General features: G+C 45.4%; 1 protein-coding gene across 1 annotated transcript in view; it reads left to right on the forward strand.

Annotated features, from left to right (window-relative positions):
• The window catches only part of SPATA16 (spermatogenesis associated 16), a 173,318-nt gene that overhangs the window by 27,028 nt on the left and 120,511 nt on the right, over positions 1-25,779 (forward strand). The window contains exon 2 of the mRNA XM_048506936.1: positions 17,538-17,683. Coding sequence (XP_048362893.1) covers positions 17,538-17,683 — 146 coding nt within the window. The remainder of the gene's footprint in view (positions 1-17,537; positions 17,684-25,779) is intronic.

Raw genomic sequence — 25,779 nt, forward strand, 5'->3', positions numbered from 1 at the left:
GAAAATAACATGCAAAACCTACTCCCAGTTCAGACCAGGGCTGTGGTAGTTGAAGGTGAGGGATGCAGCCTCTCCTTCCGCACTCCTTTACCCACCTAAAGCTGTATATTTCCTCCCCAATGGGCCAAATAGTTGATCTGAGGGAACAAAGGCATTCTGAGCCATGAATCAGGAAATCTCTGGTTGGATTCTGAGCTCTGCTGTAAACTTACCACATGGCCTTAGTTGGTCTCTCTTTACTTCAGTCCTGCAGCCATAATGAAAGGATCAGAAAACAGCTCCAGTTTAAATGAGAGTATGTATGTGATGTGATTTGGACGCCTGGGAACAAATGCTAAATACCGTACTATTATCTGTATGAACGCAGTAAGGCCTCCCCTTCCAAATCAACCCCCCTACTCAACAAACATTACATTTGTTTGGACTCGTTCTATGGTCCATTTGGAACTCTTCTGGGGCTTCCAGAAAGCACAGATACATCTGAAAATGCTGTTGTATTCATGCCCAGCAGTCCAATCCCCAGCTGAGTTGCTTCCCTTCCCATCTTCTTACTCAAGCAGTTGAGTAGCATGAGCCGTATAATTTTGGATACGTTGACTCATGAAAGTCCCAGCTGCAGCTTCTGTGATCGCAAGGCCGAGTTGCAGACTCTGTCGCTGGGACTTCCGTGGGTATCCTCAGTTGGCACTCCGCTACAGTAGAAAACAGCTCCTTTGCAAGTTGCAAATGGACATTTTTTTATTTGGTTTGCTTTCAGACGTCATTTGTTTCCTGCACTATTCAGTAAGACACTCTGAACAGGCTCTGAGGATGATTCATAGATTGTAACAGCTGCCTCTGGGTTTTTCAAAGAAGCCCCAAGTCTACGGCATAAGAAGAAGAAGAAGAGTTTGGATTTATATCCCCCCTTTCTCCCCTGTAAGGAGACTCAAAAAGGGCTTACAATCTCCTTTCCCTCCCCCCCCCCACAACAAACACCCTGTGAGGTGGGTGGAGCTGAGAGAGCTCCAAGGTCACCCAGCTGGCATGTGTTGGAGTGCACAAGCTAATCTGGTTCCTCAGATAAGCCTCCACTGCTCAAGTGACAGAGTGGGGAATCAAACCCGGTTCCGCAGTTTAGAGTGCACCTGATCTTAACCACTACACCACGCTGGCAAAAGGCCCATTGAACACAGCCTTTGCCCGTCACGTGGATGATTTTGTAATCGCAACATACACTCTGCTGCACCTCCCAAACTTCCCTGCCGATCAGATGCCCACCTCGCTCACCGGGAGCGCCTCAAAAGTACCGAACAATAAAACTCCCAATGACAGCGATTGCAGAGCAGTCGCATAAAAGCCAGTAAATTTAGCTCCTCTTGGATGACAGCTGCATGCAGATTTAGTATTGAATTAACATGAAATGAAAATTTCAAGACATTGAGGAGGAAGTTATTTACACAACCCTCATTAACAATATAGGCAGGGTTTTTTCCAAAAAAGAAAGAAAGAAAGAAAAAGAAAACTCCTGCTCGCTCAGCTGAAAATATATCCCTAGTTGTCGCTAAAAAAATCGATTTGAATAAGGAAGCAAGGAAGATTGGGCTGTGAAAAGCGATAGCAGAGAGAGCCAATTTGTTCTTATTTAGCCTTTTTTTTTTAGAAAAAAAGAGTTCAATATGTTTAAAACCATGCTGTCGTTAACTAGTCCCTTATCATACCGGTTTCCTGTTGTTTTGCCTGGAAAGCCGAGTTGAACAGCGTCTATATAATGCTATTACTTTGAGGGACTGCTCTGTATCTACTGCATTACAGCCTTTCTTAGATGAAGCCCTCGGGGGACAACAACATAAGCAGCAGCAGGTGGCTTGCCAGAGTCTGAGCTGCTTTCCCAGAAGCCGGCTCCCTTACAAGGCCCTTCCTGAAATCATTCCGCTACAAACACTGGTTTGGGGGGTTGGGGGTGGGAGGTGCGTTTTGTCCTACTCAAAGTCAGGGACTGGATAAGTCCTGGAAGGAAGGAGATGAATGTATGCCGGCCTTTCCATGTTCACCTATCACAGATGCTTTGCTAGGTTGGGATATTGCTGAAGATTTGGGTGTGAAGCCCAGGAGGGATGGGGTACGATGCCATACAGTCCATTCTCCAAATCAGCCATTTTCTACAGGGGAATGATGATGATGATGATGATGATGATGATGATGATGATGATGATGATGATGATGATGATGATGATGATGATGATTGTAGATTTCACAGCTGCTAGATCTTTAGCTGGTTGTTGGCCTTCATTACAATTCGAGCCTCACCCAGAGGCCTAGGAAGTTGTAATGTATCGGCGTAGTATTCGTGCGGATCCCAGCAGGGCTGCCTTCTGAATTTGACAGATGTTAATTTTGTCCATTCGAAGATGTTTCAAGTGCTGCCCTAGTGTTTTTGGGATGGTGCCCAGCGTGCCGATTACCACTGGGACGACCTCAGCTGGTTTGTGCCATAGACGCTGAAGCTCGATTTTCAAATCGCGGTATCCAGTGACCTTCTCGTGTTCTTTTTCAACGACCCTGCTGTCACCGGGGACTGCTATGTCGATGATGCTCACTTTCTTGTCCTCAATCACAGTGTCCTATTTATTATTATTATTATTATTATTATTATTATTATTATTATTATTATTATTATTATTATTATTATTATTATTATTATTATTATTATTATTATGGTAGATTTCACAGCTGCCAAATCTTTAGCTGGTTGTTGGCCTTCATTACAATTCGAGCCTCACCCAGAGGCCTAGGAAGTTGTAATGTATCGGCGTAGTTTTCGTGCGGATCTCGTGCAGGGCTGCCTTCAGAATTTGACAGATGTTTATTATTATTATTGACAAAAACAACAAACACATTGTATCACAACCGCCAGATCACTGGTTGGTGTTGGCCTTCTATCCGCTTCGAGTTCCACCCTGGAACTTAGGAAGACGTGATGTATCGGCGTAAAATGTTTGCAGAGCCGAGTAGAGCAGCTTTCTGCATTTGGCAGACAGTGATTTTATTGATGTTAAGTTGTTGCAAGTACTGTCCCAGGGATTTTGGGACAGCACCCAGTGCACCGATCACCACTGGGATCTTGATATTTTGTAATTTTTTCTAGTTGTTTTTCTTCGACCCGGATGTCATTGAGTATTGCAACGTCAATAATCCACACTTTATTGTTCTCGATGATGGTAATGTCTGGTGTGTTGTACACCAGTATGTTGTTATTATTGTTGTTGTTGTTGCTATTTATTCGATTTGATAGACCACTCTATCCCCGAAGGGCTCAGAATTGATCTCCGTAATCTGTGGATCAGTTGTAATGAATGTACACTGTAGACTGAGCACATGCATAGCCACGCAGCCGCTGAACTGGTGCTAGGCATATTCGGGGCATCCTTGTCAAGGTAGACTTTATGTTCATATTTAGGGTTGCCAACTCGCCCGAAGAAGAATGCCTTTTCAGTTTACTAAAAGTCTGAAGCTTTTCATGGTACGCAGGTGAATCAAATCACCTGATATAACAGAGCTGCCAGTTCTAGGGAAATTCTGGGGATTTGGGGATGCAGTTTAGGGAGGGACCTCAGCAAAGGAGCATGCCAAAGGCCCCTTCCGCGCAGCAAATGTATAGCGTGTTGCAGTCGGGATAAAGTAACCCGCTTTCCCGTTTTCACATTTGCATGCATCTGTGCAGGCAGCAACTGGAGCCCACAGAAATGATGCGGGTTGCTGTTGCACCTTCACACAGAGGCGTGTCTTTTTAAAATTTACCTTCCATCGATGCACAGCTACACAAGCATGCACAAATGAACCCCCACAGCCATGCTGACATCTCACAATACCACAATACGACTCTTTGCATCTGCATGGCTATGCAGAAGCAAGCTGTTGAAGAAAAATTTTTAAAGGAACACACAGCTGAATAAAGCACCTCCAGCCCGGCCATTTGTTCGCAAGGGGTAGGGGCTGCAACCTGGGATTTTTCAAAAGACTCGTGAATGGTGCGATTCTTGAAAAACCCAGTTTGGGGAAAATAACACAGGGCAGACTCACGTTAAGGCGGGATTCATGTGAAGTCCCCCCCCCAACCCCCTCCCCGGGTTTTTTTAGAGTTATTAACCCATTTTTATTGGCCTGTGTGGAACAGGCTATAGAGTCAATCATCCAAAGCAGTCATTTTCTCCAGAAAAATTGGTCTCCCGTCTTTCTCTGCCCCTCCCTCAAAAGATATTTGTTGTGGGGAGGGAAAGGAAAGGAGTTGTAAGCCACTTTGAGACTCTTTGTGGTAGAGAAAAGTGGAGATTAAATCCATTTCTCCTCCTCCTCCTCCTCCTCTGCCATCAATCCAGTTGTAGATATGCAGGCGCAGAACAAGCATTGAAAAATCTTTTAAGTTTCCATACTGATATTTTCTCTAGTTGCATTGCCTTTATGATTTTATGCTTTAATTATGATTAATTAAAGATTAACCAAAGTAGGCCTTTTGCTTTCTGGCTTTTGTTACTAGCCAGATCAGCAAAAAGCCTGGATGAAATACCCTTTGTTCTCAGTTCTACATGGGAATGTATGAGATTATGAACTAAGTTGTTTTCGAGGTCTTCTTGCCCCGGCCCGGCACCTTGAGTCTGCTCTTTTCTGATACAAAGCAAAAACATGGCATAATGTTTAGGCTCTTTGTCTAGAAAAGTAGGACAGTAGAAAACAATAACTGATAAGGGGAAGTTGGGCCTAAGTTCATAAGACGTCAAAGGCAGAGTACTGACATCTTCCAATAAGGGCACTAGTTTGCCCCATCCCCACCCTTTCAAATGATTGATTGATGATGATGAACTTTGGGGTGTATTCTTTTTACTGCTATTCTGATGTAACCTATAAAAGTAAGAGACAGCAGCCATTTTAAAGTGGCTCCCCTGATGCTGTCTTGCCCGTCTGTTGGCGTGAATAAAATATTTAGGAGCAGCAGTGGCATAGGAGGTTAAGAGCTCATGTATCTAATCTGGAGGAACCGGGTTTGATTCCCAGCTCTGCCGCCTGAGCTGTGGAGGCTTATCTGGGGAATTCAGATTAGCCTGTACACTCCCACACACGCCAGCTGGGTGACCTTGGGCTAGTCACAGCTTCTCGGAGCTCTCTCAGCCCCACCCACCTCACAGGGTGTTTGTTGTGAGGGGGGAAGGGCAAGGAGGTTGTAAGCCCCTTTGAGTCTCCAGCAGGAGAGAAAGGGGGGATATAAATCCAAACTCTTCTTCTTCTTCTTCTTCTTCTTCTTCTTCTTCTTCTTCTTCTTCTTCTTCTTCTTCTTATCTGATTTTATTCCTTTGTCGGCTTAAGCTTTTTGGCTTAAATATTTTGAACCTGTTACCATGCTGTAACAGATATACCTCATGAGTGCTCTGCTCACTTATTTGTCATAGGAACACATTGCATTTTATCTCGTTTTTGAGCGGCAACTGGACATGCTAAGGAAGATGTACATGTTGTGTGGTGTTCTTTGATTTTTTAAAAATAATAGGAGAGAAGTTGTTTTTATAAAATGCGGCTGAGGAGGCTGTAATGTTGGGGGGGGGGGCTGGCACCAGTGAGAGGGGATTATAGAGCATGCATGCTTTTTTCCCTCAGTAGGGGTAAAGGGTAAACGGATAAAGATCAAATCAAGCCTGAACTGTCCCCAGAAGCTAAAATGACTAAACTGAGGGTATTGTACTTGGTTATGCTATGAGAAAGCAAGATTTACTGGAAAAGACAATATTGCTAGCAAAGGTTGAATGCAGTAAGAAGAGAGGAAGATTGACTCTATTAAGGAAGGCATGGACCTCAGTCTGCAAGACCTGGGCAATGATAGGACATTTTGGAGGACATTAATTCATAGGGTTGCCATGTCAGAAGTGACTTGACGGCTGTTAATGTAACCTCAGCTTGTGGGTTCTGTGGGGCAGTACTTGGAATGAGTTGCAACAACAATTTTTAAACAACAAAATGGTTTACTTTTCTTTACAATTAACACTTTTAAAACATCAACATTTAACGTTACAATTCAAGGTCCTGTTCAGGTTGCATTTCAAGTCCTTCTATTTACAGTCTACTGATATTGCCAAGTCCAAATCTTCTTTGCAAGTTGGCTGGCTCCTGAAGACTCCAAAAGCTTGATGAACAGGTTGCAACATGATGAAGGTCTCCAGGAGAACTCTCACCCATTACAACCACAAAAGAAACCCTGAAACAATAAACTCCAACATTTACAAATATTGGAAAGCAAAACAACAACTACCTTCCCAGTAGTTCCCAACAATATTGAAATTACCTTAACAAGGTGTTAAGGGCTTATAGAAATCAAGGTCCGAGTCTGGTAGCCTTGTTCTTCTGCAAAAGAGCTCTTTCAGCCTCTCTGCTGCTCCGAGTCTCCACCCCTTACTGGGTCAACCCATTCTGGGCCAACCCATTCTGGGCATGGGGGTTACATTAACACACACAGAGAGGGGTAAAGGTCACTTTGGATAATAACCTTCTGTGAGAAATAAGGTGAGGGGGAAAGGATTCAGCATTCCCTCTCACCCACAGCAGCAAAAAGTTTTAAGGGGGGAAAAACCTCTTTTCACCGAACCATAGAGGTACACATATTGAGCGATTCTAACAGCACTTCCTTGGGAGCAAATCCCTTTTAATGTTGTTCCACCTTTAAAAGTTTGTTAAACATGGGTAGTCTAGTGACAGAGAAAGAGAGGGACGGAGAGATGGAAGGAGGAAGTCATCTCTAACCATGTGGGGATGACACAAGCAGAAACATTCCGACTTTCAAAACAGGCTGCTAGGAGATACCCTTGAGCCTGAGATATCCCTTAAAATTCATTTTTCCGCATTAGAGAACAAGAAATCTCCTTTTCTCCTTTATTTTAATTTACAATGGCGGCTGTTATTCCTTTCAAAGGCTTTTGGGAAGATTACAGTACTGAATCTTAGGCAGATTCCGCATGGGCCAAAAACAGCGGTGTGAAAACAGTGTAAAGGGGTTTAAAATGGTGTAAAAGGGTTTACACCATTTTCACATCATTTTCACACCACTGTTTTTGGCCCATGCGGGATCCGCCTTAGTTCTTCAATGCAGGTTTTTTTTTAATTATTGTTGTTATTATTATTATTGCTTTAAAGGATTCAATGGTTAAGCTATAATGTATAGTACAAAAAACAAACAGTGATGCAGCAGACAAACTGTATATACCACAAAACGCGCTGCACACTAGGCTCTATATCTCATTTAGTTATTCAATCCAACAGGTATCATAGTATTTACATATTATTAACAAGACTATTCTTTTTACATAACATACGTTTCAACTATCATATCTTAAATAAATGCGGGATGCAAGTCTCCTCATTTGTATAGTCCTCAACAATAGTCCATTTAGTATAGTTCACAGAAATGTGTAATGTAACCATCTAACTACCATATATCTGGCTTACATCACACGTTTCTGTGAACTATACTAAAAGGACTATTGTTGAGGACTATGCAAATGAGGAGGCTTGGATCCCGTATTTATTTAAGACATGATGTTATGTTTCTTTAAATGATAGTTGAAATGTATGTTATGTAAAAAGAACGGTCTTGTTGATAATATGTAAATACTATGATACTTATTGGATTGAATAGCTAAATGAGATATAGAGCCTAGTGTGCAGCGCATTTTGTGGTATATACATGGGCTATAATGTACACATCTTAAATTGTTCTCTTCTTCTCATCATCTAAAAGCTTCCAGCGCTGGGGGAAATCCCTCATTCTCCAGAATCTATAAATTCTAGAGAGGTCAAAGCAGAACCTATTCTGTAGACAAGTATTACTATTCTCCCCACCCCACCCCCCCAAAAAATTACCCAGGCTAGTGACAGTACTTCTATGTTCACTGAGGTATGAGAATATAATTCTGTCTCTTAGTTGCCTATACTATGTCTTTCCCATAGAGACACCTCAGTGGATATGTATGGTAGCAAGAGTAAAGTTACAAGCAATGAACTCTCTGATTTATGGCCGTTACCTGTAACAAGATGATATGGGAATTTTAAACTGAAGAGTGTCATATACGGTCCACCATTTCTCCTGGAGAATGTGGGATAAAATAAAAAGGTAATAATATTTAGCGTTTATGTGGCATATTTCAAGTGTTCTAGGCATTTCACGTACACCATCTCAGCCTGGCATTTGATGCAACTTGACATGAGCCATCCTGTGAATCTTTATAAAGCAGGGAGGGAAATTTTAAAAGACCGCCTTGAGGGAGGGGGTAGAAAGCAGGGGAGGGGAACTCTTCCTCTCACAAGGTTTTTCTCCAAAACTTCTTTTCAAAACTATGGCCCCTTCCGCACACGCAAAATAATGCGTTTTCAAACCACTTTCACAACTGTTTGCAAGTGGATTTTGCTATTCCGCACAGCTTTAAAGAGCACTGAAAGCAGTTTGAAAGTGCATTATTCTGCATGTGCGGAATGAGTCTATGTGTTTTTTTCCTAGATAAGGTTGACAAGGTGGAAGCATTTACCAGTCAAAGAACCCAACAGGGTGAAATTAGGATTAAAAAGAGGTTTCACAGGAGGAAATGGAAAAGTTCAGTTTTCTTGTCCCATCAGCTCTGAAGGTGACCCAAAGCCTCTCAACTGCCTTCCCTGGCTGTGCAGAGGTTCTGATATATGAGTCAGAGTCTACCATATCCAACTTGGCCTTCAGCAGTCTTTAAAACACCTTAGGCCGAATTCCCACTGAAAATTAAAGACAGATACAACCAGGTTTCAGAATAAACTGCACCTTTTCATCGAGGCTTCAACCTCCCCACTGCAGCATGTTTCTAGTGAAGGCATCTACGCCTATCTTGGTTTCAAAGAATGTGACAATCTCCACTTACACGCGATCGGCTTGGAGGGTCTATCCTGATTGGCTGTCGTGCCGTGAAGGGGCGGGAACTTTTTTGTCACGACAGTACATGGTAACGTGACCACGTAAACGCGTACGCACGATATGCAGCTTTTTTTCTGATCGACCCCCTTGTGCCCACGTTTGACCGGTTCTCGTTCTCTTGTGCCCAAGTTAGAGCGGTTTTCGCTCCCTCGTGCACACGTTTCCACAGTAGCCTCAGCCGAGGGAAACAAAAAAAAAGGCTGCGCACACATCGTACACAGCCTGCCACACTCTAATTGGCTGGAAGGCATTTGTATCACTCTCTACGGCGGGAAATTAGACCACATTAGACCTCCGAACCTCCCCACCAATTTGGATTGGAGACATTTTTTTGAAAAAAGGTTCACATTCCTGCAGGTTCGGGAAAAACATGGGATAACGAGGGGGAGCTCCAAAACCTCAATGAATCTGTGTTCGGCGGCTCAGCTGTGGGGAGGTCTTCGTGAAACCTGGATATTTCGGATGAGTATCACGGGATTAATCAGCAATGGGGATATCGCCTTAGATTTGTTAGCCACTGTTGTTATTTCTGCATATTGTACACAGCAAGGGTTTATTTTTCATTTATTCTTTTGTTTTATCTTTAACTTGCACTGGGGCTTGAAAGGCTGCCTTGGAGAAAAAAAATCTAAACATGAAGGTGGAAGAGGGAATATTCAGCCCCTTGAATCGGCATGCTCCTATTCTGCTTTAAAGCAGACAATTTCGTGGTTTTAAGAATTATGGAAAAACTCATAACTTGGGCCCCTTCCGCACATGCAGAATAATGCACTTTCAATCCACTTTCACAAGTGTTTGCAAGCGGGCTTTGCTATTCCACACAGTAAAATCCAGCTGCAAAGTGCATTGAAAGTGGATTGTTCTGCATATGCGGAAGGGGCTTTCCTGGCCCTTTCATGAACATGAGAATTTTAATGGCTTATGAAGACCAGACCAGATGAGACGCTCATAGATCTGTGATCAGTCCCTTCAGCATTGTTTTCTTGGAAACAGCTGCCATGGGAGACGATACAGTTCCGGACCACAGTGCAGGGGAGGCAGATCTGCCCACATTATACTATCACAGTGATGGCGAACCTATGGCACGGGTGCCAGTGATGGCACTCGGAGCCCTCTCTGTGGGCACGTGCACACAGAGTTTGTCATGTGGGGGTGGAAAATCACCCCCCACACACACACACACATCTAGGCTGGCCTGGGCCACTGAGCATGACATGCACACACCGCGGTGAGCAGGGAGGACTCGGCTGGCGGGCCTGGTGCCTGTGCTCCGGGTGGCTGCTGCCCGAGGGGGGGGGTGCAGAGGAGGCAGAGATGCTAGAGAGGCACAGAGTAGTGCGCACGGGACTTGCTGGAGGCTAGAGCAGGCTGCCCCCTGCTCGAGCGAGTGGGGCAGAGAAAGAGGCTCCCAACCGTTTTTTTTCTAAACGAAAACCTCAGCATTCAGGTTAAATTGCCGGGTTGGCACTTTGCGATAAATAAATGGGGTTTGGGTTGCAATTTGTTCACTCAGTCTCAAAAAGGTTCGCCATCACTGTACTATCATAAAGCCAAGTCAGAGCGGAGGGCATGCTCCCTGCCCTCATTCCAAATGGGTGAACATTTTCATCTTATTTAGATTTTCCTTTGTGATTCGCCCGGAATACACTTTTTATTAGTCAGCCTGAGGTATAAATCTTGTGGGGAAAAAATATATTTTGCAGTTTATGTTTGTCAATGAAGGAACCACAGTGGTGTGGAAAGCAACTAACCTTCACCTGCTCACAGCTGAGCAGTTTTTCACCCAGAAATATGGATACTGAGTCGCCTTAGCCGGATTGGGTCCACCTTCAGAAAGTACTTTTGTACTTTTCAGATCCTCTGAAGATGCCGGCCACAGATGCAGGCAAAACATCAGGAGAGAGAATGCTGCTAGAACACTGCCATACAGCCCGGAAACCACACAGCACCCCAGTACTTTTGTCATTTATGGGCCTTTCCCCACTCTCCCCTATCCCCCTATGCCACGCGCTGCTCTCAGCACACGGCATCCCTGGCGCGCGCCCCGGGGTCATCAAAAGGCGCCCTTTGCAAGAGCGCCAGGGATGCCGCGTGCTGAGGGGGCGCGACAGCGGCAGCATCAGGGCAGCTGCGCTGTCGCCGCCCCTCTCATGGGGAGTGCAGGGGGACCCCACGCTACTCTCCTCAAGTAGCGCGGGGCTTAAGGTAAATGGGGAAAGGCCCTATAGCAACTCCTGAAAAGAAGCAATTGGAGGGCGGGGCTGTTGTTCCGAATTAAATGGCCTTTGCTTTGCACAGACTGGTGAGACTTTGGGGAAGCCTCATCCTATCCACTTTCCAGCAATGCTTTCTGCAACCACTGAGCTTACAGAAAGCAGATACGATACAGCGAGAAAATTATTCTGCGGAACTGCTTAAACGGCTCTTTATAAATGAAGAGAGGATCTTAGCCTTGCATTAGAGTTTCAGAACTCATTTAAAGCAGTCAGTAATAAGGTGATTATTCTGTATTAAATTCCACGGAAGAAGAATAAGGGCGGAATATGAAAACAAGCCTATTTTGTCCTTTAAAGCAATCTGCCAGCCACTTTTTTTTATGCGGACAAAAAAGGATTCCCTACCATTAACGGAGAATTAAGAGCAGAAATGACTCTTTTTATTATTTCTGTACTTATATTCTTCTTTGGCTCGTAACGATGGGTGGATTAAGGCAGCCTATTTTAATCTGAATCTCCGCTATTATTATGGAGGAGAAATCATTAAAAAAAAAGTATTTGAAGATTTTTATTTCTTGGGACGCGACCCTTCTCACTGACTAAGGGATATGCAAATAAAGCTCTCAGTTTGGCCATCGGGAGAAAATTATTCTAAATGGTCCTAGGAATTTTTTTTCTTTCAATTTTTCCTCACTCTAATGTGCACTTTAATGTCTTAGAGAAAGCAGTGAATACCTCCTCAATCCAGGCTTTTTACATAAACCCACCCGTCTTATGCCACTTCCTTCTGAATCGGCAATGAGAATCAATTTCACAAAATATAATGGAGCGATGGAGCAGTTCCTCGAAGTCGCCGTCGACTTTTAAGCAAAATGTCCTAGAAGCATGCGAATTGCTGTGCTGGACCAGACTAAAGGTTAATCAAGGCCAGCAAGCTGTTCACACAGTAGCCAACAAGCTATTTCTAGGAAGTTCACAAACATCAAGACTATAACAGCATCATCCTGTTACAGCTCAGGATATTTGACACTACAAAAGGTCTACTGCATCTTATCAGTAAAGACACATATAAATCTCCTTGGGGACAAAAAGTAGAATTAAAGCTGAGGACATGTTTCTTATGTTTCTTATGTTTCTTATGTTTCTTATGACATGCCACCTATCTATAGAAACCTCTCGGCCCCTTTCTCCCCCACTTCTGCTACCTTTTACCGAGGGTTTCTGCTGCCCAGAATTCCCAGCGCGCGCTGCATCTCCTGGCGCGCGCCCAGATCCGTTCCCATCTGACCCCGCGGCTCTGCGCAGTGGTCATCAAAAGGCGCCATGCCTTTGAAAGAGCACTCAGGGATGCCTTCAAGGGCTGAGGGGCTGGCTTAACAGCATCAGGGGCATCGGGCGGCTTAAGGCCAAGCTGTCTCCACCCCTCTCGTGGGGAGTGCCGGGGGACCCCGCGCTACTCTCCTCAAGTAGCGCGGGGCTTAAGGTAAGTGGGGAAAGGCCCATTGATAAAAACTGAATATAATCAAACCCGTCTGTCAATTAAACACAGAAGTGAAGATGTAGAAAGGTGTAATGACATAAAGAGACTAAAGAGCCCCTTTCTTGATACAAGTAATTTTAAAGAAACCAAAATGACAAAATATATTAATTTTCTAGACAACCCTCAGTAGAGAAGTTTTATGTTGATAAGACATAAAGCTTTACCAACGCTAGTTTTAACTGGTAAATATCTTTTAAAAGCCCCTGAGGATTGTAAATGCTTGCGCAACAGGGGCTCATTAGAAACTATTGAGCACCTTATTTTTGACTGTAAGTTGTTAGATGCAGAAAGGGATAATTTTATTAACCAGATGAAATATCCTGGAAGAGAAAGGAAAACTCTCATCTCAATTTTGGTCAATGGAACAGACAAAGAAATAACGGACAAATGTAGCCAAGTTTGCTTGGAGATACTGTAAAAGGGGGGGAAATGAAAGTTATAAAAAGGCCTAAATTTTTATAGTTTTTATTTAATTTGTATTTTCTTGCCATTGATTTAACATGTAACTCGCCATTTGTGAATTTTAGATTAACAGAAAACTATTTGTCTAGTACTATTTTAACAATATTTGTACTTTAACATCAAACTGTGTGTTTATTTGTATATGCTGGTCTCTGACTGTAGTCGAAATAAGTATAAACTGTTTGTGCTTGCCAGGAAATTATTTAAAGAGGCAATACTATCTCTGGTGTTGGAGGGAGTAGATATTCAACCTGACAAGTAGATATTCAACCTGACAAGCAGCCATTCATAGCCCTGTCCTCCATGAATTTGTCCCCTTTAAAAGCCTTCTGCCTTGATGGCCATCGCCACCTCCTGAGGCAATGAGTGCCACGATTTACCTATGCCAGAAGGTTGCCTGCAATGGATTTCTGCCCATCCCTCTGGATTTCTGGCCCATTCAACCTCATTTAAATAGAAACAGGAGCTCAAAAGAAGATAGTGGCTGCCTCTTGTATGTCACTTCCTCTTATTGTAGGCTGGACTCTGAAGCCATTCTGTTGATGGGAGATGTAAGCCCCTTCCGCACATGCAGAATAATGCACTTACAATTCACTTTCAATGCACTATGAAGCTGGGTTTTACTGTGCGGAATAGCAAAATCCACTTTCAAACGATTGTGAAAGTGGATTGAATGTGCATTATTCTTGATGTGCGGTAGGGGCCCAAGAATGGGCAATTTTGCTCAATTCCACCCCCCTCCCGCATAGCCATTTGTCTGTGAGAGTTGCTTTATCCTGGCAATGCTTTTTCAGGAGTAACTGAAGACTTGAAGAAGGGTGGGGGGAGGGGGAACCTCCACCACGGTATCCTCTGTAGGATCCATCCCCATGAACCGCGGACCATGACGAGACCTAGATAACGATTCCAATATCTATCAAGATAATTTGATTAAACTGGGGCACAAGGCAATTTGTGACTTTGTCTAGGATATTACTTTCTTTTGTTAACCATCCCCTGTGAAAGTCTCAATAAGAAGGTGATGAGATTTTTCTGGGCCAACATCTACTTGTAGAAAAATAAGTGTTTTGGTGGAGGGGAGGAGGGTTGGGAAGAGAAATAGCTCCATTAGTAAGAGTGAATAGTTAGCTGATTTGGGGAGGAGAATAAAAAATAAAGTGACCAGATAGGGTTGCCAGCTTCCAGGGGGTGGCTAGAGATCTCCTGGGATTACAGTTGATCTCCAGGTGACTGCTTTGGAAGGTGGTGGGACTCTATGAAGGAGAGGGAGTGACTCTATTCCACTCCAGATAGATATGGACTACAGTGGCTTAAAGCCCCTGCCAGCATCGCCAATTGGCCATGCTGGCAGGGGCTGATGGGAATTGTAGTCCATAACATCTGGAGTGCCAAAGGTTCGCCATCACTGCTCTATGGCAATATGCTCCACTGAAATCCCTCCCTTCCCAAACCATGCCCTCTTCAGGATCCACCTTCAAAATCTCTAAGTGTTTCCCAGTCCAGAGCTTCAACCCTGTTGCCAGAGTTAATGACCTTCAAGTAGGGGTGACTTTAGACAGCCAGTGTGATGTAGTGGTTACGAGCAATGGACTCTAATCTGGAGAACCAGGTTTGATTCCTCACTCCTCCACATGAGTGGCAGACTCTTATCTGGTGAATCAGATTTGCCTTCTACATTCCTGCTGGAATGTGGAATGGGCTAGTCACAGTTCTCTCAAAACTCTCTCAGATCCACCTACCTCACAAGATGTCTGTTGTGGAGAGAGGAAAGAAAAGGTGGAAGGAAAAGGAGCAGCAGTGGCGCAGTGATTAAGAACAGGTGCATGCTAATCTGGAGGAACCGGGTTTGATTCCCCACTCTGCTGCTTGAGCTATGGAGGCTTATCTGGGGAATTCAGATTAGCCTGTGCATTCCAACACATGCCAGCTGGGTGACCTTGGGCTTGTCATAGTTCTTCTGAGCTCTCTCAGCCCCACCCACCTCACAGGGTGTTTGTTGTGAGGGGGGAAGGGCAAGGAGATTGTAAACCCCTTTGAGTCTCCTGCAGGAGAGAAAGGGGGGGAACATAAATCCAAACTCCTCCTCCTCCTCCTCCTCCTCCTCTTCTTCTTCTTCTTCTTCTTCTTTTCTTCTTTTCTTCTTCTTCTCTTCTTCTTCTTCTCTTCTTCTTCTCTTCTTTTCTTCTTCTTCTTCTTCTTCTTCTTCTTCTTCTTCTTCTTCTTCTTCTTCTTCTTCTTCTTCTTCGGTAAGCTGCCTGGAGTCTCCTTACAGGAGAAAAGGGTGAGGTCTAAATCCAAACTCTGTTTTAAACTCCTCATCTCAGCAGCACGGATCTGAAAAATTCATATTTTGGTTCTGCTTCTCCTTGGCATGGCTCAGACTGCAGCTCTTTATCTTCATCTTCAAACCATTTTTCCTTTCCCTCAAGCAGAATTTCTGTAGCATTTTCCCAGTGTTATTTGTGTGTCCATAAATCAGCGTTCTGTGTATATTATACTTATAAATGGCATACATAAATACTATATCGATTGCATATAAAAGCCATGCAAAATGCACACACAAAACAAGCGAATCTACAAAACCCAGTATCTACAAAAAACATCTTCAAAAAGAAGAAAATTAAAAATATAAAGGAACATAAAGATAAATCAAATTGGGAACATTCCTTCCTTCCTGTTTTCGGTGGCTAAATGCAGCTTTAACTCCCAGCACCTTCTTACATTCAAAGAGATCAAATAAATAAGAGAAAGCTAGTGTTTATATTACTTGAACTCACTTGTAAACAAAGGTTGTTTCCCCACTTCAAAAAAGAAGGAGATAAGCACTGGGTTTGTTTACTGCGGGACCTTTTGTGCGCGGGTTCATGTTCCCCACTGCAGCTTACACGTCAACACCAAGGGCAGGAAACTGAAACGCGGAGTCACCCCTGGACTTCCCCACTGCCCCGTGTGGTTTTCAAAAAGCTGCTCTTCCTTCCAGGCGTCAAAAAGACAAGGGGGAGGGGGGAAAAGAGCAGCAGAATCGGGGTAGCTGCATTGCCTCCGCGGATGCAGTGGGGAGTGCCGCAGGGTCACGGGTTATTTGACATGAATAGCCCGGGGGAAACGGCCAAAGAGTCCACTTTAGGGGTAAATCAATGTGAGTCTGAATTCAGGCCTTTCTGCACCCTGTAATCCTTTCTGCACCCTGTAATCCTAGAAATCAGGCCTTTCTGCACCCTGTAATCCTTTCTGCACCCTGTAATCCTAGAAATCAATATTGCATTATCAGAAGGCTCCAGTTTTCTTTTTATGGGTCATTGCTGTGGTCGTCAGTTCTGAGTGGGGGAATATCTGGAGGTTTGGGGGAGGGGCCTGAGGAGGGTGGGGCTCGAGGAGGGGAGAGATCTCAGTAGGGGGAAATGCCAGAATACACCCTTCAAAGCAGTCAGTTTCTCCAGTTGCAATTCTTGGAGATCTCCAGACTGGTAACCCTATTAGTAACGTTTCCACTTCAGTCGTATCCGACCATGGGGTACCACTGCGAGCAGTGAATTCATAGGCAAGCCGTTTTTGTGGGATAGTTTGCCATTGCTTTCCCCGGCTATTCTTTACCCCCTAGCTATGAGCTAGGTACTCATTTACCGACCAAGAAATGGATGGATGGCTGAGTTGACCATGAGCCAGCTGCCAGGATATCTGACCCACAGGGGGCTCAAACTCCTGACCGTGTGAGTGGCAGTGCAAGCACTTAACCACTACGCCACACGGCTCCTCCCCGGTAACCCTATTAGCAGGGTACAATTCCATACAGGCCACGATCCAAAGCAGCCACTATCTCTGGATGAAGTGGTTACTGGCTTCACCTCCGGTCCCACTTTGGCCCCTCCCACACATACGGAATAATGCCCTTTCAATCCACTTCCACAATTGTTTGCAAGTGGATTTTGCTATTCTGCCCAGCAAAATCCAGCTGCAAAGTGCATTGAAAGTGGATTGAAAGTGCATTATTCCGCATGTGTGGAAGGGGCCCTGGCGACTGGCAGCCCAACACCAGTTTGCCACATACCTGTGAGCCAGGTTGAACTTCTAAAGCAGTGGTGGCGAACCTTTGGCACTCCAGATGTTATGGACTACAATTCCCATCAGCCCCTGCCAGCATGGCCAATTGGCCAGGCTGGCGGGGGCTGATGGGAATTGTAGTCCATAACATCTGGAGTGCCAAAGGTTCGCCACCACAGTTCTAAAGTATATAAATGTCTAAATGATATAAACGTTGAGTATTCTTATAATTTAAAAAAGTTACATGCCTGCCTTTCATCCGGAAAGGTGTTTACCGGTAGCATCCTCAGACGAGTAAAGCGTTCTTTTTGTTTCTTGCCAGCTTTGCAGCAAAGGTGCAGCTGTAGGGAAGCACTTTGAAGCCTCTCCAGAAGACGTTTCGAGCATTGCCAGTTTTATCGAAACAAAGCTTGTAATTTGCTACTTGAAGATGAGAAAGCCCGACCTCGCACTGAATCACTCACACAGGTAAAAACAAAGAAAAGGAAAAAGTTGATGGGCAGTCTCTTAAGAGTACACGCACTGACGCACGGTATTTGTAAATGAATACACAAAAATCTACACTTGGTTGCGTTATAACCTCAAAGGGCTACACTCAAAGATCCCTTGGAAAACGTGGCAGCTTCAAGTGACATCAAGTTCTGTGACATCACATTTTCCCTTCCCCAAATTTCATCTTCCCCAGACTTCGCTCACAGATTTCCGGAAATGTCCTAAGCCAACCCCAAGTTACAACAGTTTCTCAGCAGCCACTACTATAATAGTTTTGATCAGTGGTGGGATCCAAAAATTTTAGTAACAGGTTCCCATGGTGGTGGGATTCAAACTGTGGCGTAGCACCAATGGGGCTGGGCGGGGCACAATGGGGGCATGGCCGGGAATTCCTGGGGCGGGGCATTCCTGGGCGAGGCTGTGGCAAGGACGCAGCCACTGCGCCGGTCCTTGGGCGGGAAACGAATGCATGCAGGCGCAGACCGCTACCCACGCTGGTGCACCTCCTGCTAGACTGCTTCAAGTTCTGCGCGCTACTGCTGAGGAGCAGAGGAGGGGTGTAACTAAGGCAAAAATCACGTGGCAAAATCACCAATTAGTAACCCACTCTTGGCACACACAAATAATTAGTAACCTACTCTCGGGAACCTGTGAGAACCTGCTGGATCCCACCTCTGGTTTTGATGATTGTATCAGTCTATTTGTGCTGACGCATCCCACATAGCAATAATATCTGGCATTTATATTGCTCTTTCAGTGTTAGAAGTGCTACCCGTTTATTATCACGGTCAGCCTTACGATAGGTTGGTTGGGAATGTTGCCATATTGCAACAAGGTTCCTGAGGCTAAGGGAGAGCAGCTTTCCTGATGCCAGCGAATGAGTTTGTTTCTGAGAAGCGACCTGAAGTGGCAGCTCCCCAGATTACAGCTGCTCCCGCTCCGTATTTATTTACTTATTTATGACCATTTGATCATCATTTGGGACAACAGCTTCCGAATATTCTGAAATCCTTATGGGAAAGTCTCCGAAGAGCCCCGTGTACGCACTCATAGGCACGTCCGGCTCTGAGTTGCTCAGAGTGGTTGCAGCTCCTCATGTAGTATTAGAAATCAAGAAGAAGAAGAAGAAGAAGAAGAAGAAGAAGAAGAAGAAGAAGAAGAAGAAGAAGAAGAAGAAGAAGAAGAAGAAGAAGAAGAAGAAGAAGAAGAAGAGGAGGAGGAGGAGGAGGAGGAGGAGGAGGAGGAGGAGGAGGAGGAGGAGGAGAGTTTGGATTTATATCCCCCCTTCCTCTCCTGCAGGAGACTCAAAGGGGCTTACAATCTTCTTGCCCTTCCCCCCTCACAACAAACACCCTGCGAGGTAGGTGGGGCTGAGAGAGCTCCGAGAAGCTGTGACTAGCCCAAGGTCACCCAGCTGGCGTGTGTGGGAGTGCACAGGCTTATCTGAATTCCCCAGATAAGCCTCCACTGCTCAGGCGGCAGAGCTGGGAATCAAACCCGGTTCCTCCAGATTAGATGCACAAGCTCTTAACCTCCCACGCCACTGTTAAGAGACAGTTGGGACTATTAGAAGGCATGGGGGACAACAGTGAAAAGGGGCATGTGTGGGGCACGTACCGCTGCCATAATGTCAGGAGTGGCACCTGCCCCCTCCCAACCACAGACTTGGAGGTGCCAGGATGCACACCTGGAATAAAGGGAATCGTTCGGCTGGGACTGGGGTGACCTGCTATGTATCTACACCTGTCATATATTAATGGGCCTTGGTTTTTTTCTTTGCACTTAGTAATGTAGATAACTAGGTTGACCTTGCTTGGGGCTCCAGAAGGAAGGAGGGAGGAATGGAGGCTGCAGGCACAGCCCAGCAGGAACTATCGCTTTGGCCCTGGGATGCTTGTCTTTGAAAACAAAGGCTTTCATACCTCATTGTTCTCACTTTCTATGGGAAGACCAGAAGAGGGAATCCAGGGGAGCCAAGGGGGGGATAAATGTTACTGTAACAACCCAGTTCACCAGAACTGGCTTTCTAGAGTGAGTGCCTGTTGCCAACCCAATAAAGACTTCTGATTATACATCCAGAGTCTGTTTATTGATCGTTGGACCAAGACCTTACACCAGTGATGGCGAACCTTTTCGAGACCGAGTGCCCAAATTGCAACCCAAAACCCACTTATTTATCGCAAAGTGCCAACACGGCAATTTAACCTGAACAGCGAGGTTTTAGTTTAGAAAAAACGGTTAACTCCAAGGCATGCGTTACTTGGGCGTAAGCTTGGTGAAGCAACCGTACGTTTTGAATGGGTGAATCACGACCCTTGGAGGGTTTACTCAGAAGCAAGCCCCATTACCAGCAACCGAGCTTACTCCCAGGTAAAGGATCGTGCCCAAGCTAGCCTAAATGTGGGTGTGGGGGTGATTTTCCACCCCCCCCACATGATGAACCCTGTGCACGTGTGCCCACAGAAAGTGCTCTGAGTGCCACCTCTGGCACCCGTGCCATAGGTTCGCCACCGCTGCCTTACACATATACTGAGGCAGACCGTGGCCCTTATCGAGGTCAGTACTCCAACTAGCAGTGGCTCCCCCAGGTTTCGAGAGGAGATCTTTCACATCACCTGTGACCTAATAATTTTAGGAGATGTCAGGGTTCAAACCTGGGATCTTGTACAAGCAAAGCAGGTGGCCATACCCCGAGCCATGCCTCCTTCTCCCTGCCCCCAGCCACAAGCCTAAAAGCGTAAGCTGAAGACTTCCAGTTGAAGAAGCATCAGCTTTTTCTATGGGATTTAAATCTATTGTCAGAAGCTTTCACAGCCAGGCTGCGTGGTGGGTTTTCCAGGCTGTGTGGCTGTGGTCTGGTAGTTTTTGCTCTTAACATTTCACCTGTGTCTGTGCTGGCTTCTTCAGAGGCATGCTACAGTAAGATGTGTTTCTCTTCATGGCACAATGTGGAATGAGAAACACGCCTTGTGTGACACGCCTTTGAAGATGCTGGTGAAACACTCGGAGCAAAAACAACCAGACCATGGCCACACTGTCAAGACCCCACATGGAGCCTCACTGTATGTTCTCCAGGACAGGCCGGCAGAATGTGACTTGTGCATTCCCTTGCTTTGCCTTAAGCTCTGCTTGCTATGTTGAGTAACAGTCATTTATGTAGCGTAACAGTCTGCTTGCTATGTAGAGTAACAGTACTTTGCTCCTTATCGGACCTGGGAGAAACAGCACAATCTGGGAAAGAGGAACTGTTTTGCTGGATGGTGGGCTGCCGGAGGGAGTGAAGAGCGGGGTTTTAGAGGCCGTTCCCACATGATCAAAAAATCCTGAGTTGAGCAAGAGAAACACCCCGTTCCATACAAGAATTCTTCATAGTTCCCGGTCCTAAAGCGTGTTTGCCCCATGATATTTCTCTTATCTCAGGGTATTCAAAAATGGGTGGTTCTTTTAAAAAATCCCGGGGTGAGCCTGCGAGAGCCTGCTACAGTGCAAACACCAATTGGGAGCAGCACCAGTTTATTTGTCCCTCCCAGCCACCTGATCTCCCCGCTTGACGTTCATTCAAGCTGCCACTCAAAACAACAGCCAATCAAAATGTGGGACACCGGGCAGGCTGAGGTATGCTTGCACCTGCCACTCAAAAACACCAGCCAATCAGAATGTGGGACGCTGGACATGCTCTGATAGGCTTGCAATGTAAATACAGAAGTCCCGGGCTCATATGAATCAAGCTGGAGCATTTCCTCCCAGTTTTCACTGGATTCCTTCACAAAACCTGCAAATGGACAAACCACAATAAAACAGACCTGGATTTTAAGAAACCAGTGGTACACCGGTATTATTTTTGCCGTGTGGAAACGACCAGAGAGTGGCAGGGACATCTGATTTAGTTTGAACCTGAGTCTGGTTATTGGGAGGAGGTTGACAGCCAAGACACATAGAGCCTGAAAACCCACAACAGCCAAATCGTTAAATCCTTCCTGCATATTGAGTGTGCTAGAAATGACCGAGTGTAGAATTTCTGCGGGGAGTTGAGTTTGTTTTGTTCTGAAGTACTGTCATGACTCCAAGTCCTAACTGTCCGTTTCTATTGACGGCGGCTAATATTCCGGTCCCAAAAATATTGGCAAAGCTGTTGAAGTCGCAGACGAACCGAGTGTTTACACAAGGCTCGAGACAGAGGTTAAAACTCATTTCCTTTCTCCCTCAAAGGGCTTTGTGGAAGACAAACGGCTGCTTAAATTGATCATTGTTCCTTAATTACTGGGATAGGAAATATTGCACAAATTACTCAAGCAATCTTTTATTAGCTTTTCAGTCGCTGGGCGAGCTGCATTTGGGATAATGTTTGTTATGCATCATGTTCCTTGCGCTGCATAGGTGTTTGCGGCGGCTTGCGAACAAGGAAAAACAATTTGCGGCTTGCATTAGTACAATTTATAATATAATGAAATGAATAATTTAAGCCACCCCGGTGTCGCTTGAGGACGTGCCCTCGGAGGTTTACTCTGTGGTTTGGGGCACTGATTGCAAAGTTCCTGGCAGCTGTAGCTCTGTTTTTTCTTTTCTGAACGAAAACTGGAGTCGCCTTTCCCTCTCCCAGCCAAATGTTTTACTTTTAGAGCGTGTGATACAGTACTCAGTCACCTCCCGTGGGGGCAGTTAATCCTGTCCATCATGAATGACTGGCAGTGCAGTCCTATGGAAACCTATTCCTTTGCAATCCTGTGCAGAGCACAACACTATGCAGGGTTGATTTCGACAGCATTTGACTGGCAGAACCAGCGTGGTGTAGTAGCTAAGAGCAGGGGGAATCTAACCTGGAGAACCGGGTTTGATTCCCCTCTCCTCCACCTGAGTGGTAGAGGCTTATCTGGTCAACCAGATGTGTTTCTGCACTCCTACATTCCTGCTGGGGGACTTTGGGCTAGTCATAGTTCTTTGGAACTCTCTCAGCCACACCTGCTTCACAAGGTGTCTGTTGTGGGGAGGTGAGGGGAAAGGAGCTTGTAAGCCATCTTGAGTCTCCTGACAGGAAAGAAAGGTGGGGTGTAAATCTTCTTCTTCTTCTTCTTCTCCTCCTCCTCCTCCTCCTCCTCCTCCTCCTCCTCCTCCTCCTCCTCCTCCTCCTCCTTCTTCTTCAACAGTGGTGGCGAACCTATGGCACACCAGTTGTTCATGGACTACAATTCCCATCAGCTGAAGTCTATGAACATCTGGAGTGTCATAGATTCACCACCACAGATATAGGATATAGGAGCCCAAGCATAGATGGATAATCACTAGGGCTCGTTGTAACTCCTTCCCTTGCTCTATGTTACAAGGAAGGTTCCGAAAAATCGACCTGCAAAAGTGGAAATGTCCTCATTGCATCACAGCGATTCAAACCATGGAACATATATTGCTCGACTGCCCCAAATACGAGGGATCTAGGACCAGACTTTTTGCTCTTTGTCCTGTAATCTTTATTTATTTATTTATTTATTTATTTATTTATTTTCAGATTTCTAGACCGCCCCATCCCCTAGGGGCTCTGGGCGGTGCACAACATAATGACCATCAGGTACAGTTAAAAACAACTAAAACTTTTAAAAGCAGCGGTAAAATAGAAACTGACTATAATAGATAAATTAATGTATAAGATGGCATCCACAATCCCAATTTCAAACCCTCTTATGGGAGGGAAGAGCAGCAAATCCCAAGATGACAGGCGCAGATGTACGGCCATGGGAGATGTACGACCATTTAATGAATACTCTGCTGTGGGGAAGATTACGTTTCTACTAAACAATTCCGCCTCCGAGATTTTAACTTTTGTAGCTAGGTTCCTTATAGAAACTTTGAAATGATTACCTGCGATGGTTCTCATGTATGGGATACCTGATTGGACAATGTTGGCTGTTATATGGACTTTATGCCTAATAAAGGTTTATATATAGAGAGAGACATAGGATATGGGGTTGCTAGCCTTCAAGCAGGGCCTGAATATCTCCCAGAATTCCAACTGATCTCCAGGCTACCGAGATCAGTTCCCCTGAAGGAAAGGGATGCTTTGTAGGGTGGATTCAATCTATGGCATTATACTCCCCTGAAGCCCCTCCCCTTAAAACCCCACCCTTCCTAGGATCCACCTACCCCCGAATCTCCAGGATTTTCCCAACTCGGTGCTGATAACACTAATAAGATTGAACCGCATCTGATATATTAGTACCGACAACAACACAGCTCTCTCTTGAGATGCCCAGAAGGAAAACCAGGCTAGAGCTGAGATGTTGTAGCAGAGCTCTTCTAATTTATTGTCGAAGGCTTTCACAGCCAGATTCAATTGGTTGTGGTGGGTTTTCCTGGCTATGTGGCCGTGGTCTGGCAGAACTTGTTCCTAATGCTTCGCCTGCATCTGTGGCTGGCATCTTCAGAGGTGTATCACTGAGAGAAGTCTGCTACACACTGTAACAGACTTGTCTCTGTGATGCACCTCTGAAGATGCCAGCCACAGATGCAGGCAAAACATTAGGAACAAGATCTGCCAGACTATGGCCACACAGCCCAGAAAACCCACCACAGCCTTTTTTTCTCTTTCTCACAATACTAGAACCAGGGGGCATTCATTGAAAATGCTGGGGGGAAGAATTAGGGCTAATAAAAGGAAACATTTCTTCATACAACGTGTGATTGGTGTTTGGAATATGCTGCCACAGGAGGTGGTGATGGCCACTAACCTGGATAGCTTTAAAAAGGGCTTGGACAGATTTATGGAGGAGAAGTCGATCTATGGCTACCAATCTTGATCGTTCTTGATCTGAGGTTGCAAATGCCTTAGCAGACCAGGTGCTCAGGAGCAGCAGCAGCAGAAGGCCATTGCTTTCACAGTCTGCAGGTGAGTTCCCAAAGGTATCTGGGGGGCCACTGCGAGTAGCAGAGTGCTGGACTAGATGGACTCTGGTCTGATCCAGCTGGCTTGTTCTTGTGGTTCTTAACCTCTTCTAATTTCTTCTTGATTTTGTTGTGTTATTGTTAGTTTTGGTTTGCCTGATTGGGTTTTTTTGCCACCTTTGAGGGTTCTTTTCTTTCTCGTGCCTTGTTTTATTGCTGTCATACATATACGCCATGTTTGAAGAAACCTAGCATGATACTGAGATTAGAACATTTGTTTGTTTCTCCCCGCAGTTCATACTCAAAGCAATTTTTAGAATACTGTCCTCCCCCTCCAGTTTGTGACAGGTCCAAAGTCCCCTAGCAAGCTTCCGTAGAAGAACCCAGGTCACCCTAGTACGCCACTGTATCCGCTACACAACACTGCCCACCAGTGTCATATTAGGATCTGGAAGATCCAGGTTCGTATCTCCACTCTGTGGGAAGCTTGCTGGATGCCCTTACGCCGGTCACACACTTTAAGCCTAACCTACCTCACAAGATCGTAGAGAGGATAAAATGGAAGAGAGAGGAACAGTGAGAATCAAGGCCTTCTGCCCTCGGCCAGCCTCCCCACTCTCTTGGCAGCTTTGCAGACCTTCCCTCTTGCCCCCACCTTTCCACGTTGCTGGCTCCTTCCTGCTTCTCCCTATGCTCCTATCGATGTGTCGATATCATGATAACAGAGAACTGGTATCCATTGCACACTCCCCCCTCCCCCATGCTCCATCACAGGTGCACACCTACCCCGCCAATAGCTGCTCCCCTCCAATCTTTTCCCTCCTCTCCCCTCCCCTCCTGTAGCAGAGCAAGACTCAGCAGCTTGGGAGCCTGGGCTCCAGTTGCCAATTCAGTGGAGAGTGTACTAGACGCCTGGCCCCTGTGCTCCCTGGAAGTCTGCTCCATTCTCCAGCACCAGCTGTCAGCCCCATCCGAGCAGGTCGGCTTCTTCCTCCCCATTGGTCTGCAAAGTAGCAAAGGCGCCCAGGGAAAGAGGATGCTGGCCAGAGCACTCCCCCGCCCCACACCAGGGCTTTTGCCAACTGCAAAAATAAAAGGGGACAAAATTCAGCTCTACTTGCAAGCAGACAAGTCTTTATTTTAAAACAAATCAGAGCATCCCCTTTGTCACCAGGCAGAAAAGACCTCACAGCAAGTGAAAA

This window comes from Sphaerodactylus townsendi, linkage group LG08, assembly GCF_021028975.2.
Source record: "Sphaerodactylus townsendi isolate TG3544 linkage group LG08, MPM_Stown_v2.3, whole genome shotgun sequence".
Lineage (NCBI taxonomy): Eukaryota > Metazoa > Chordata > Lepidosauria > Squamata > Sphaerodactylidae > Sphaerodactylus > Sphaerodactylus townsendi.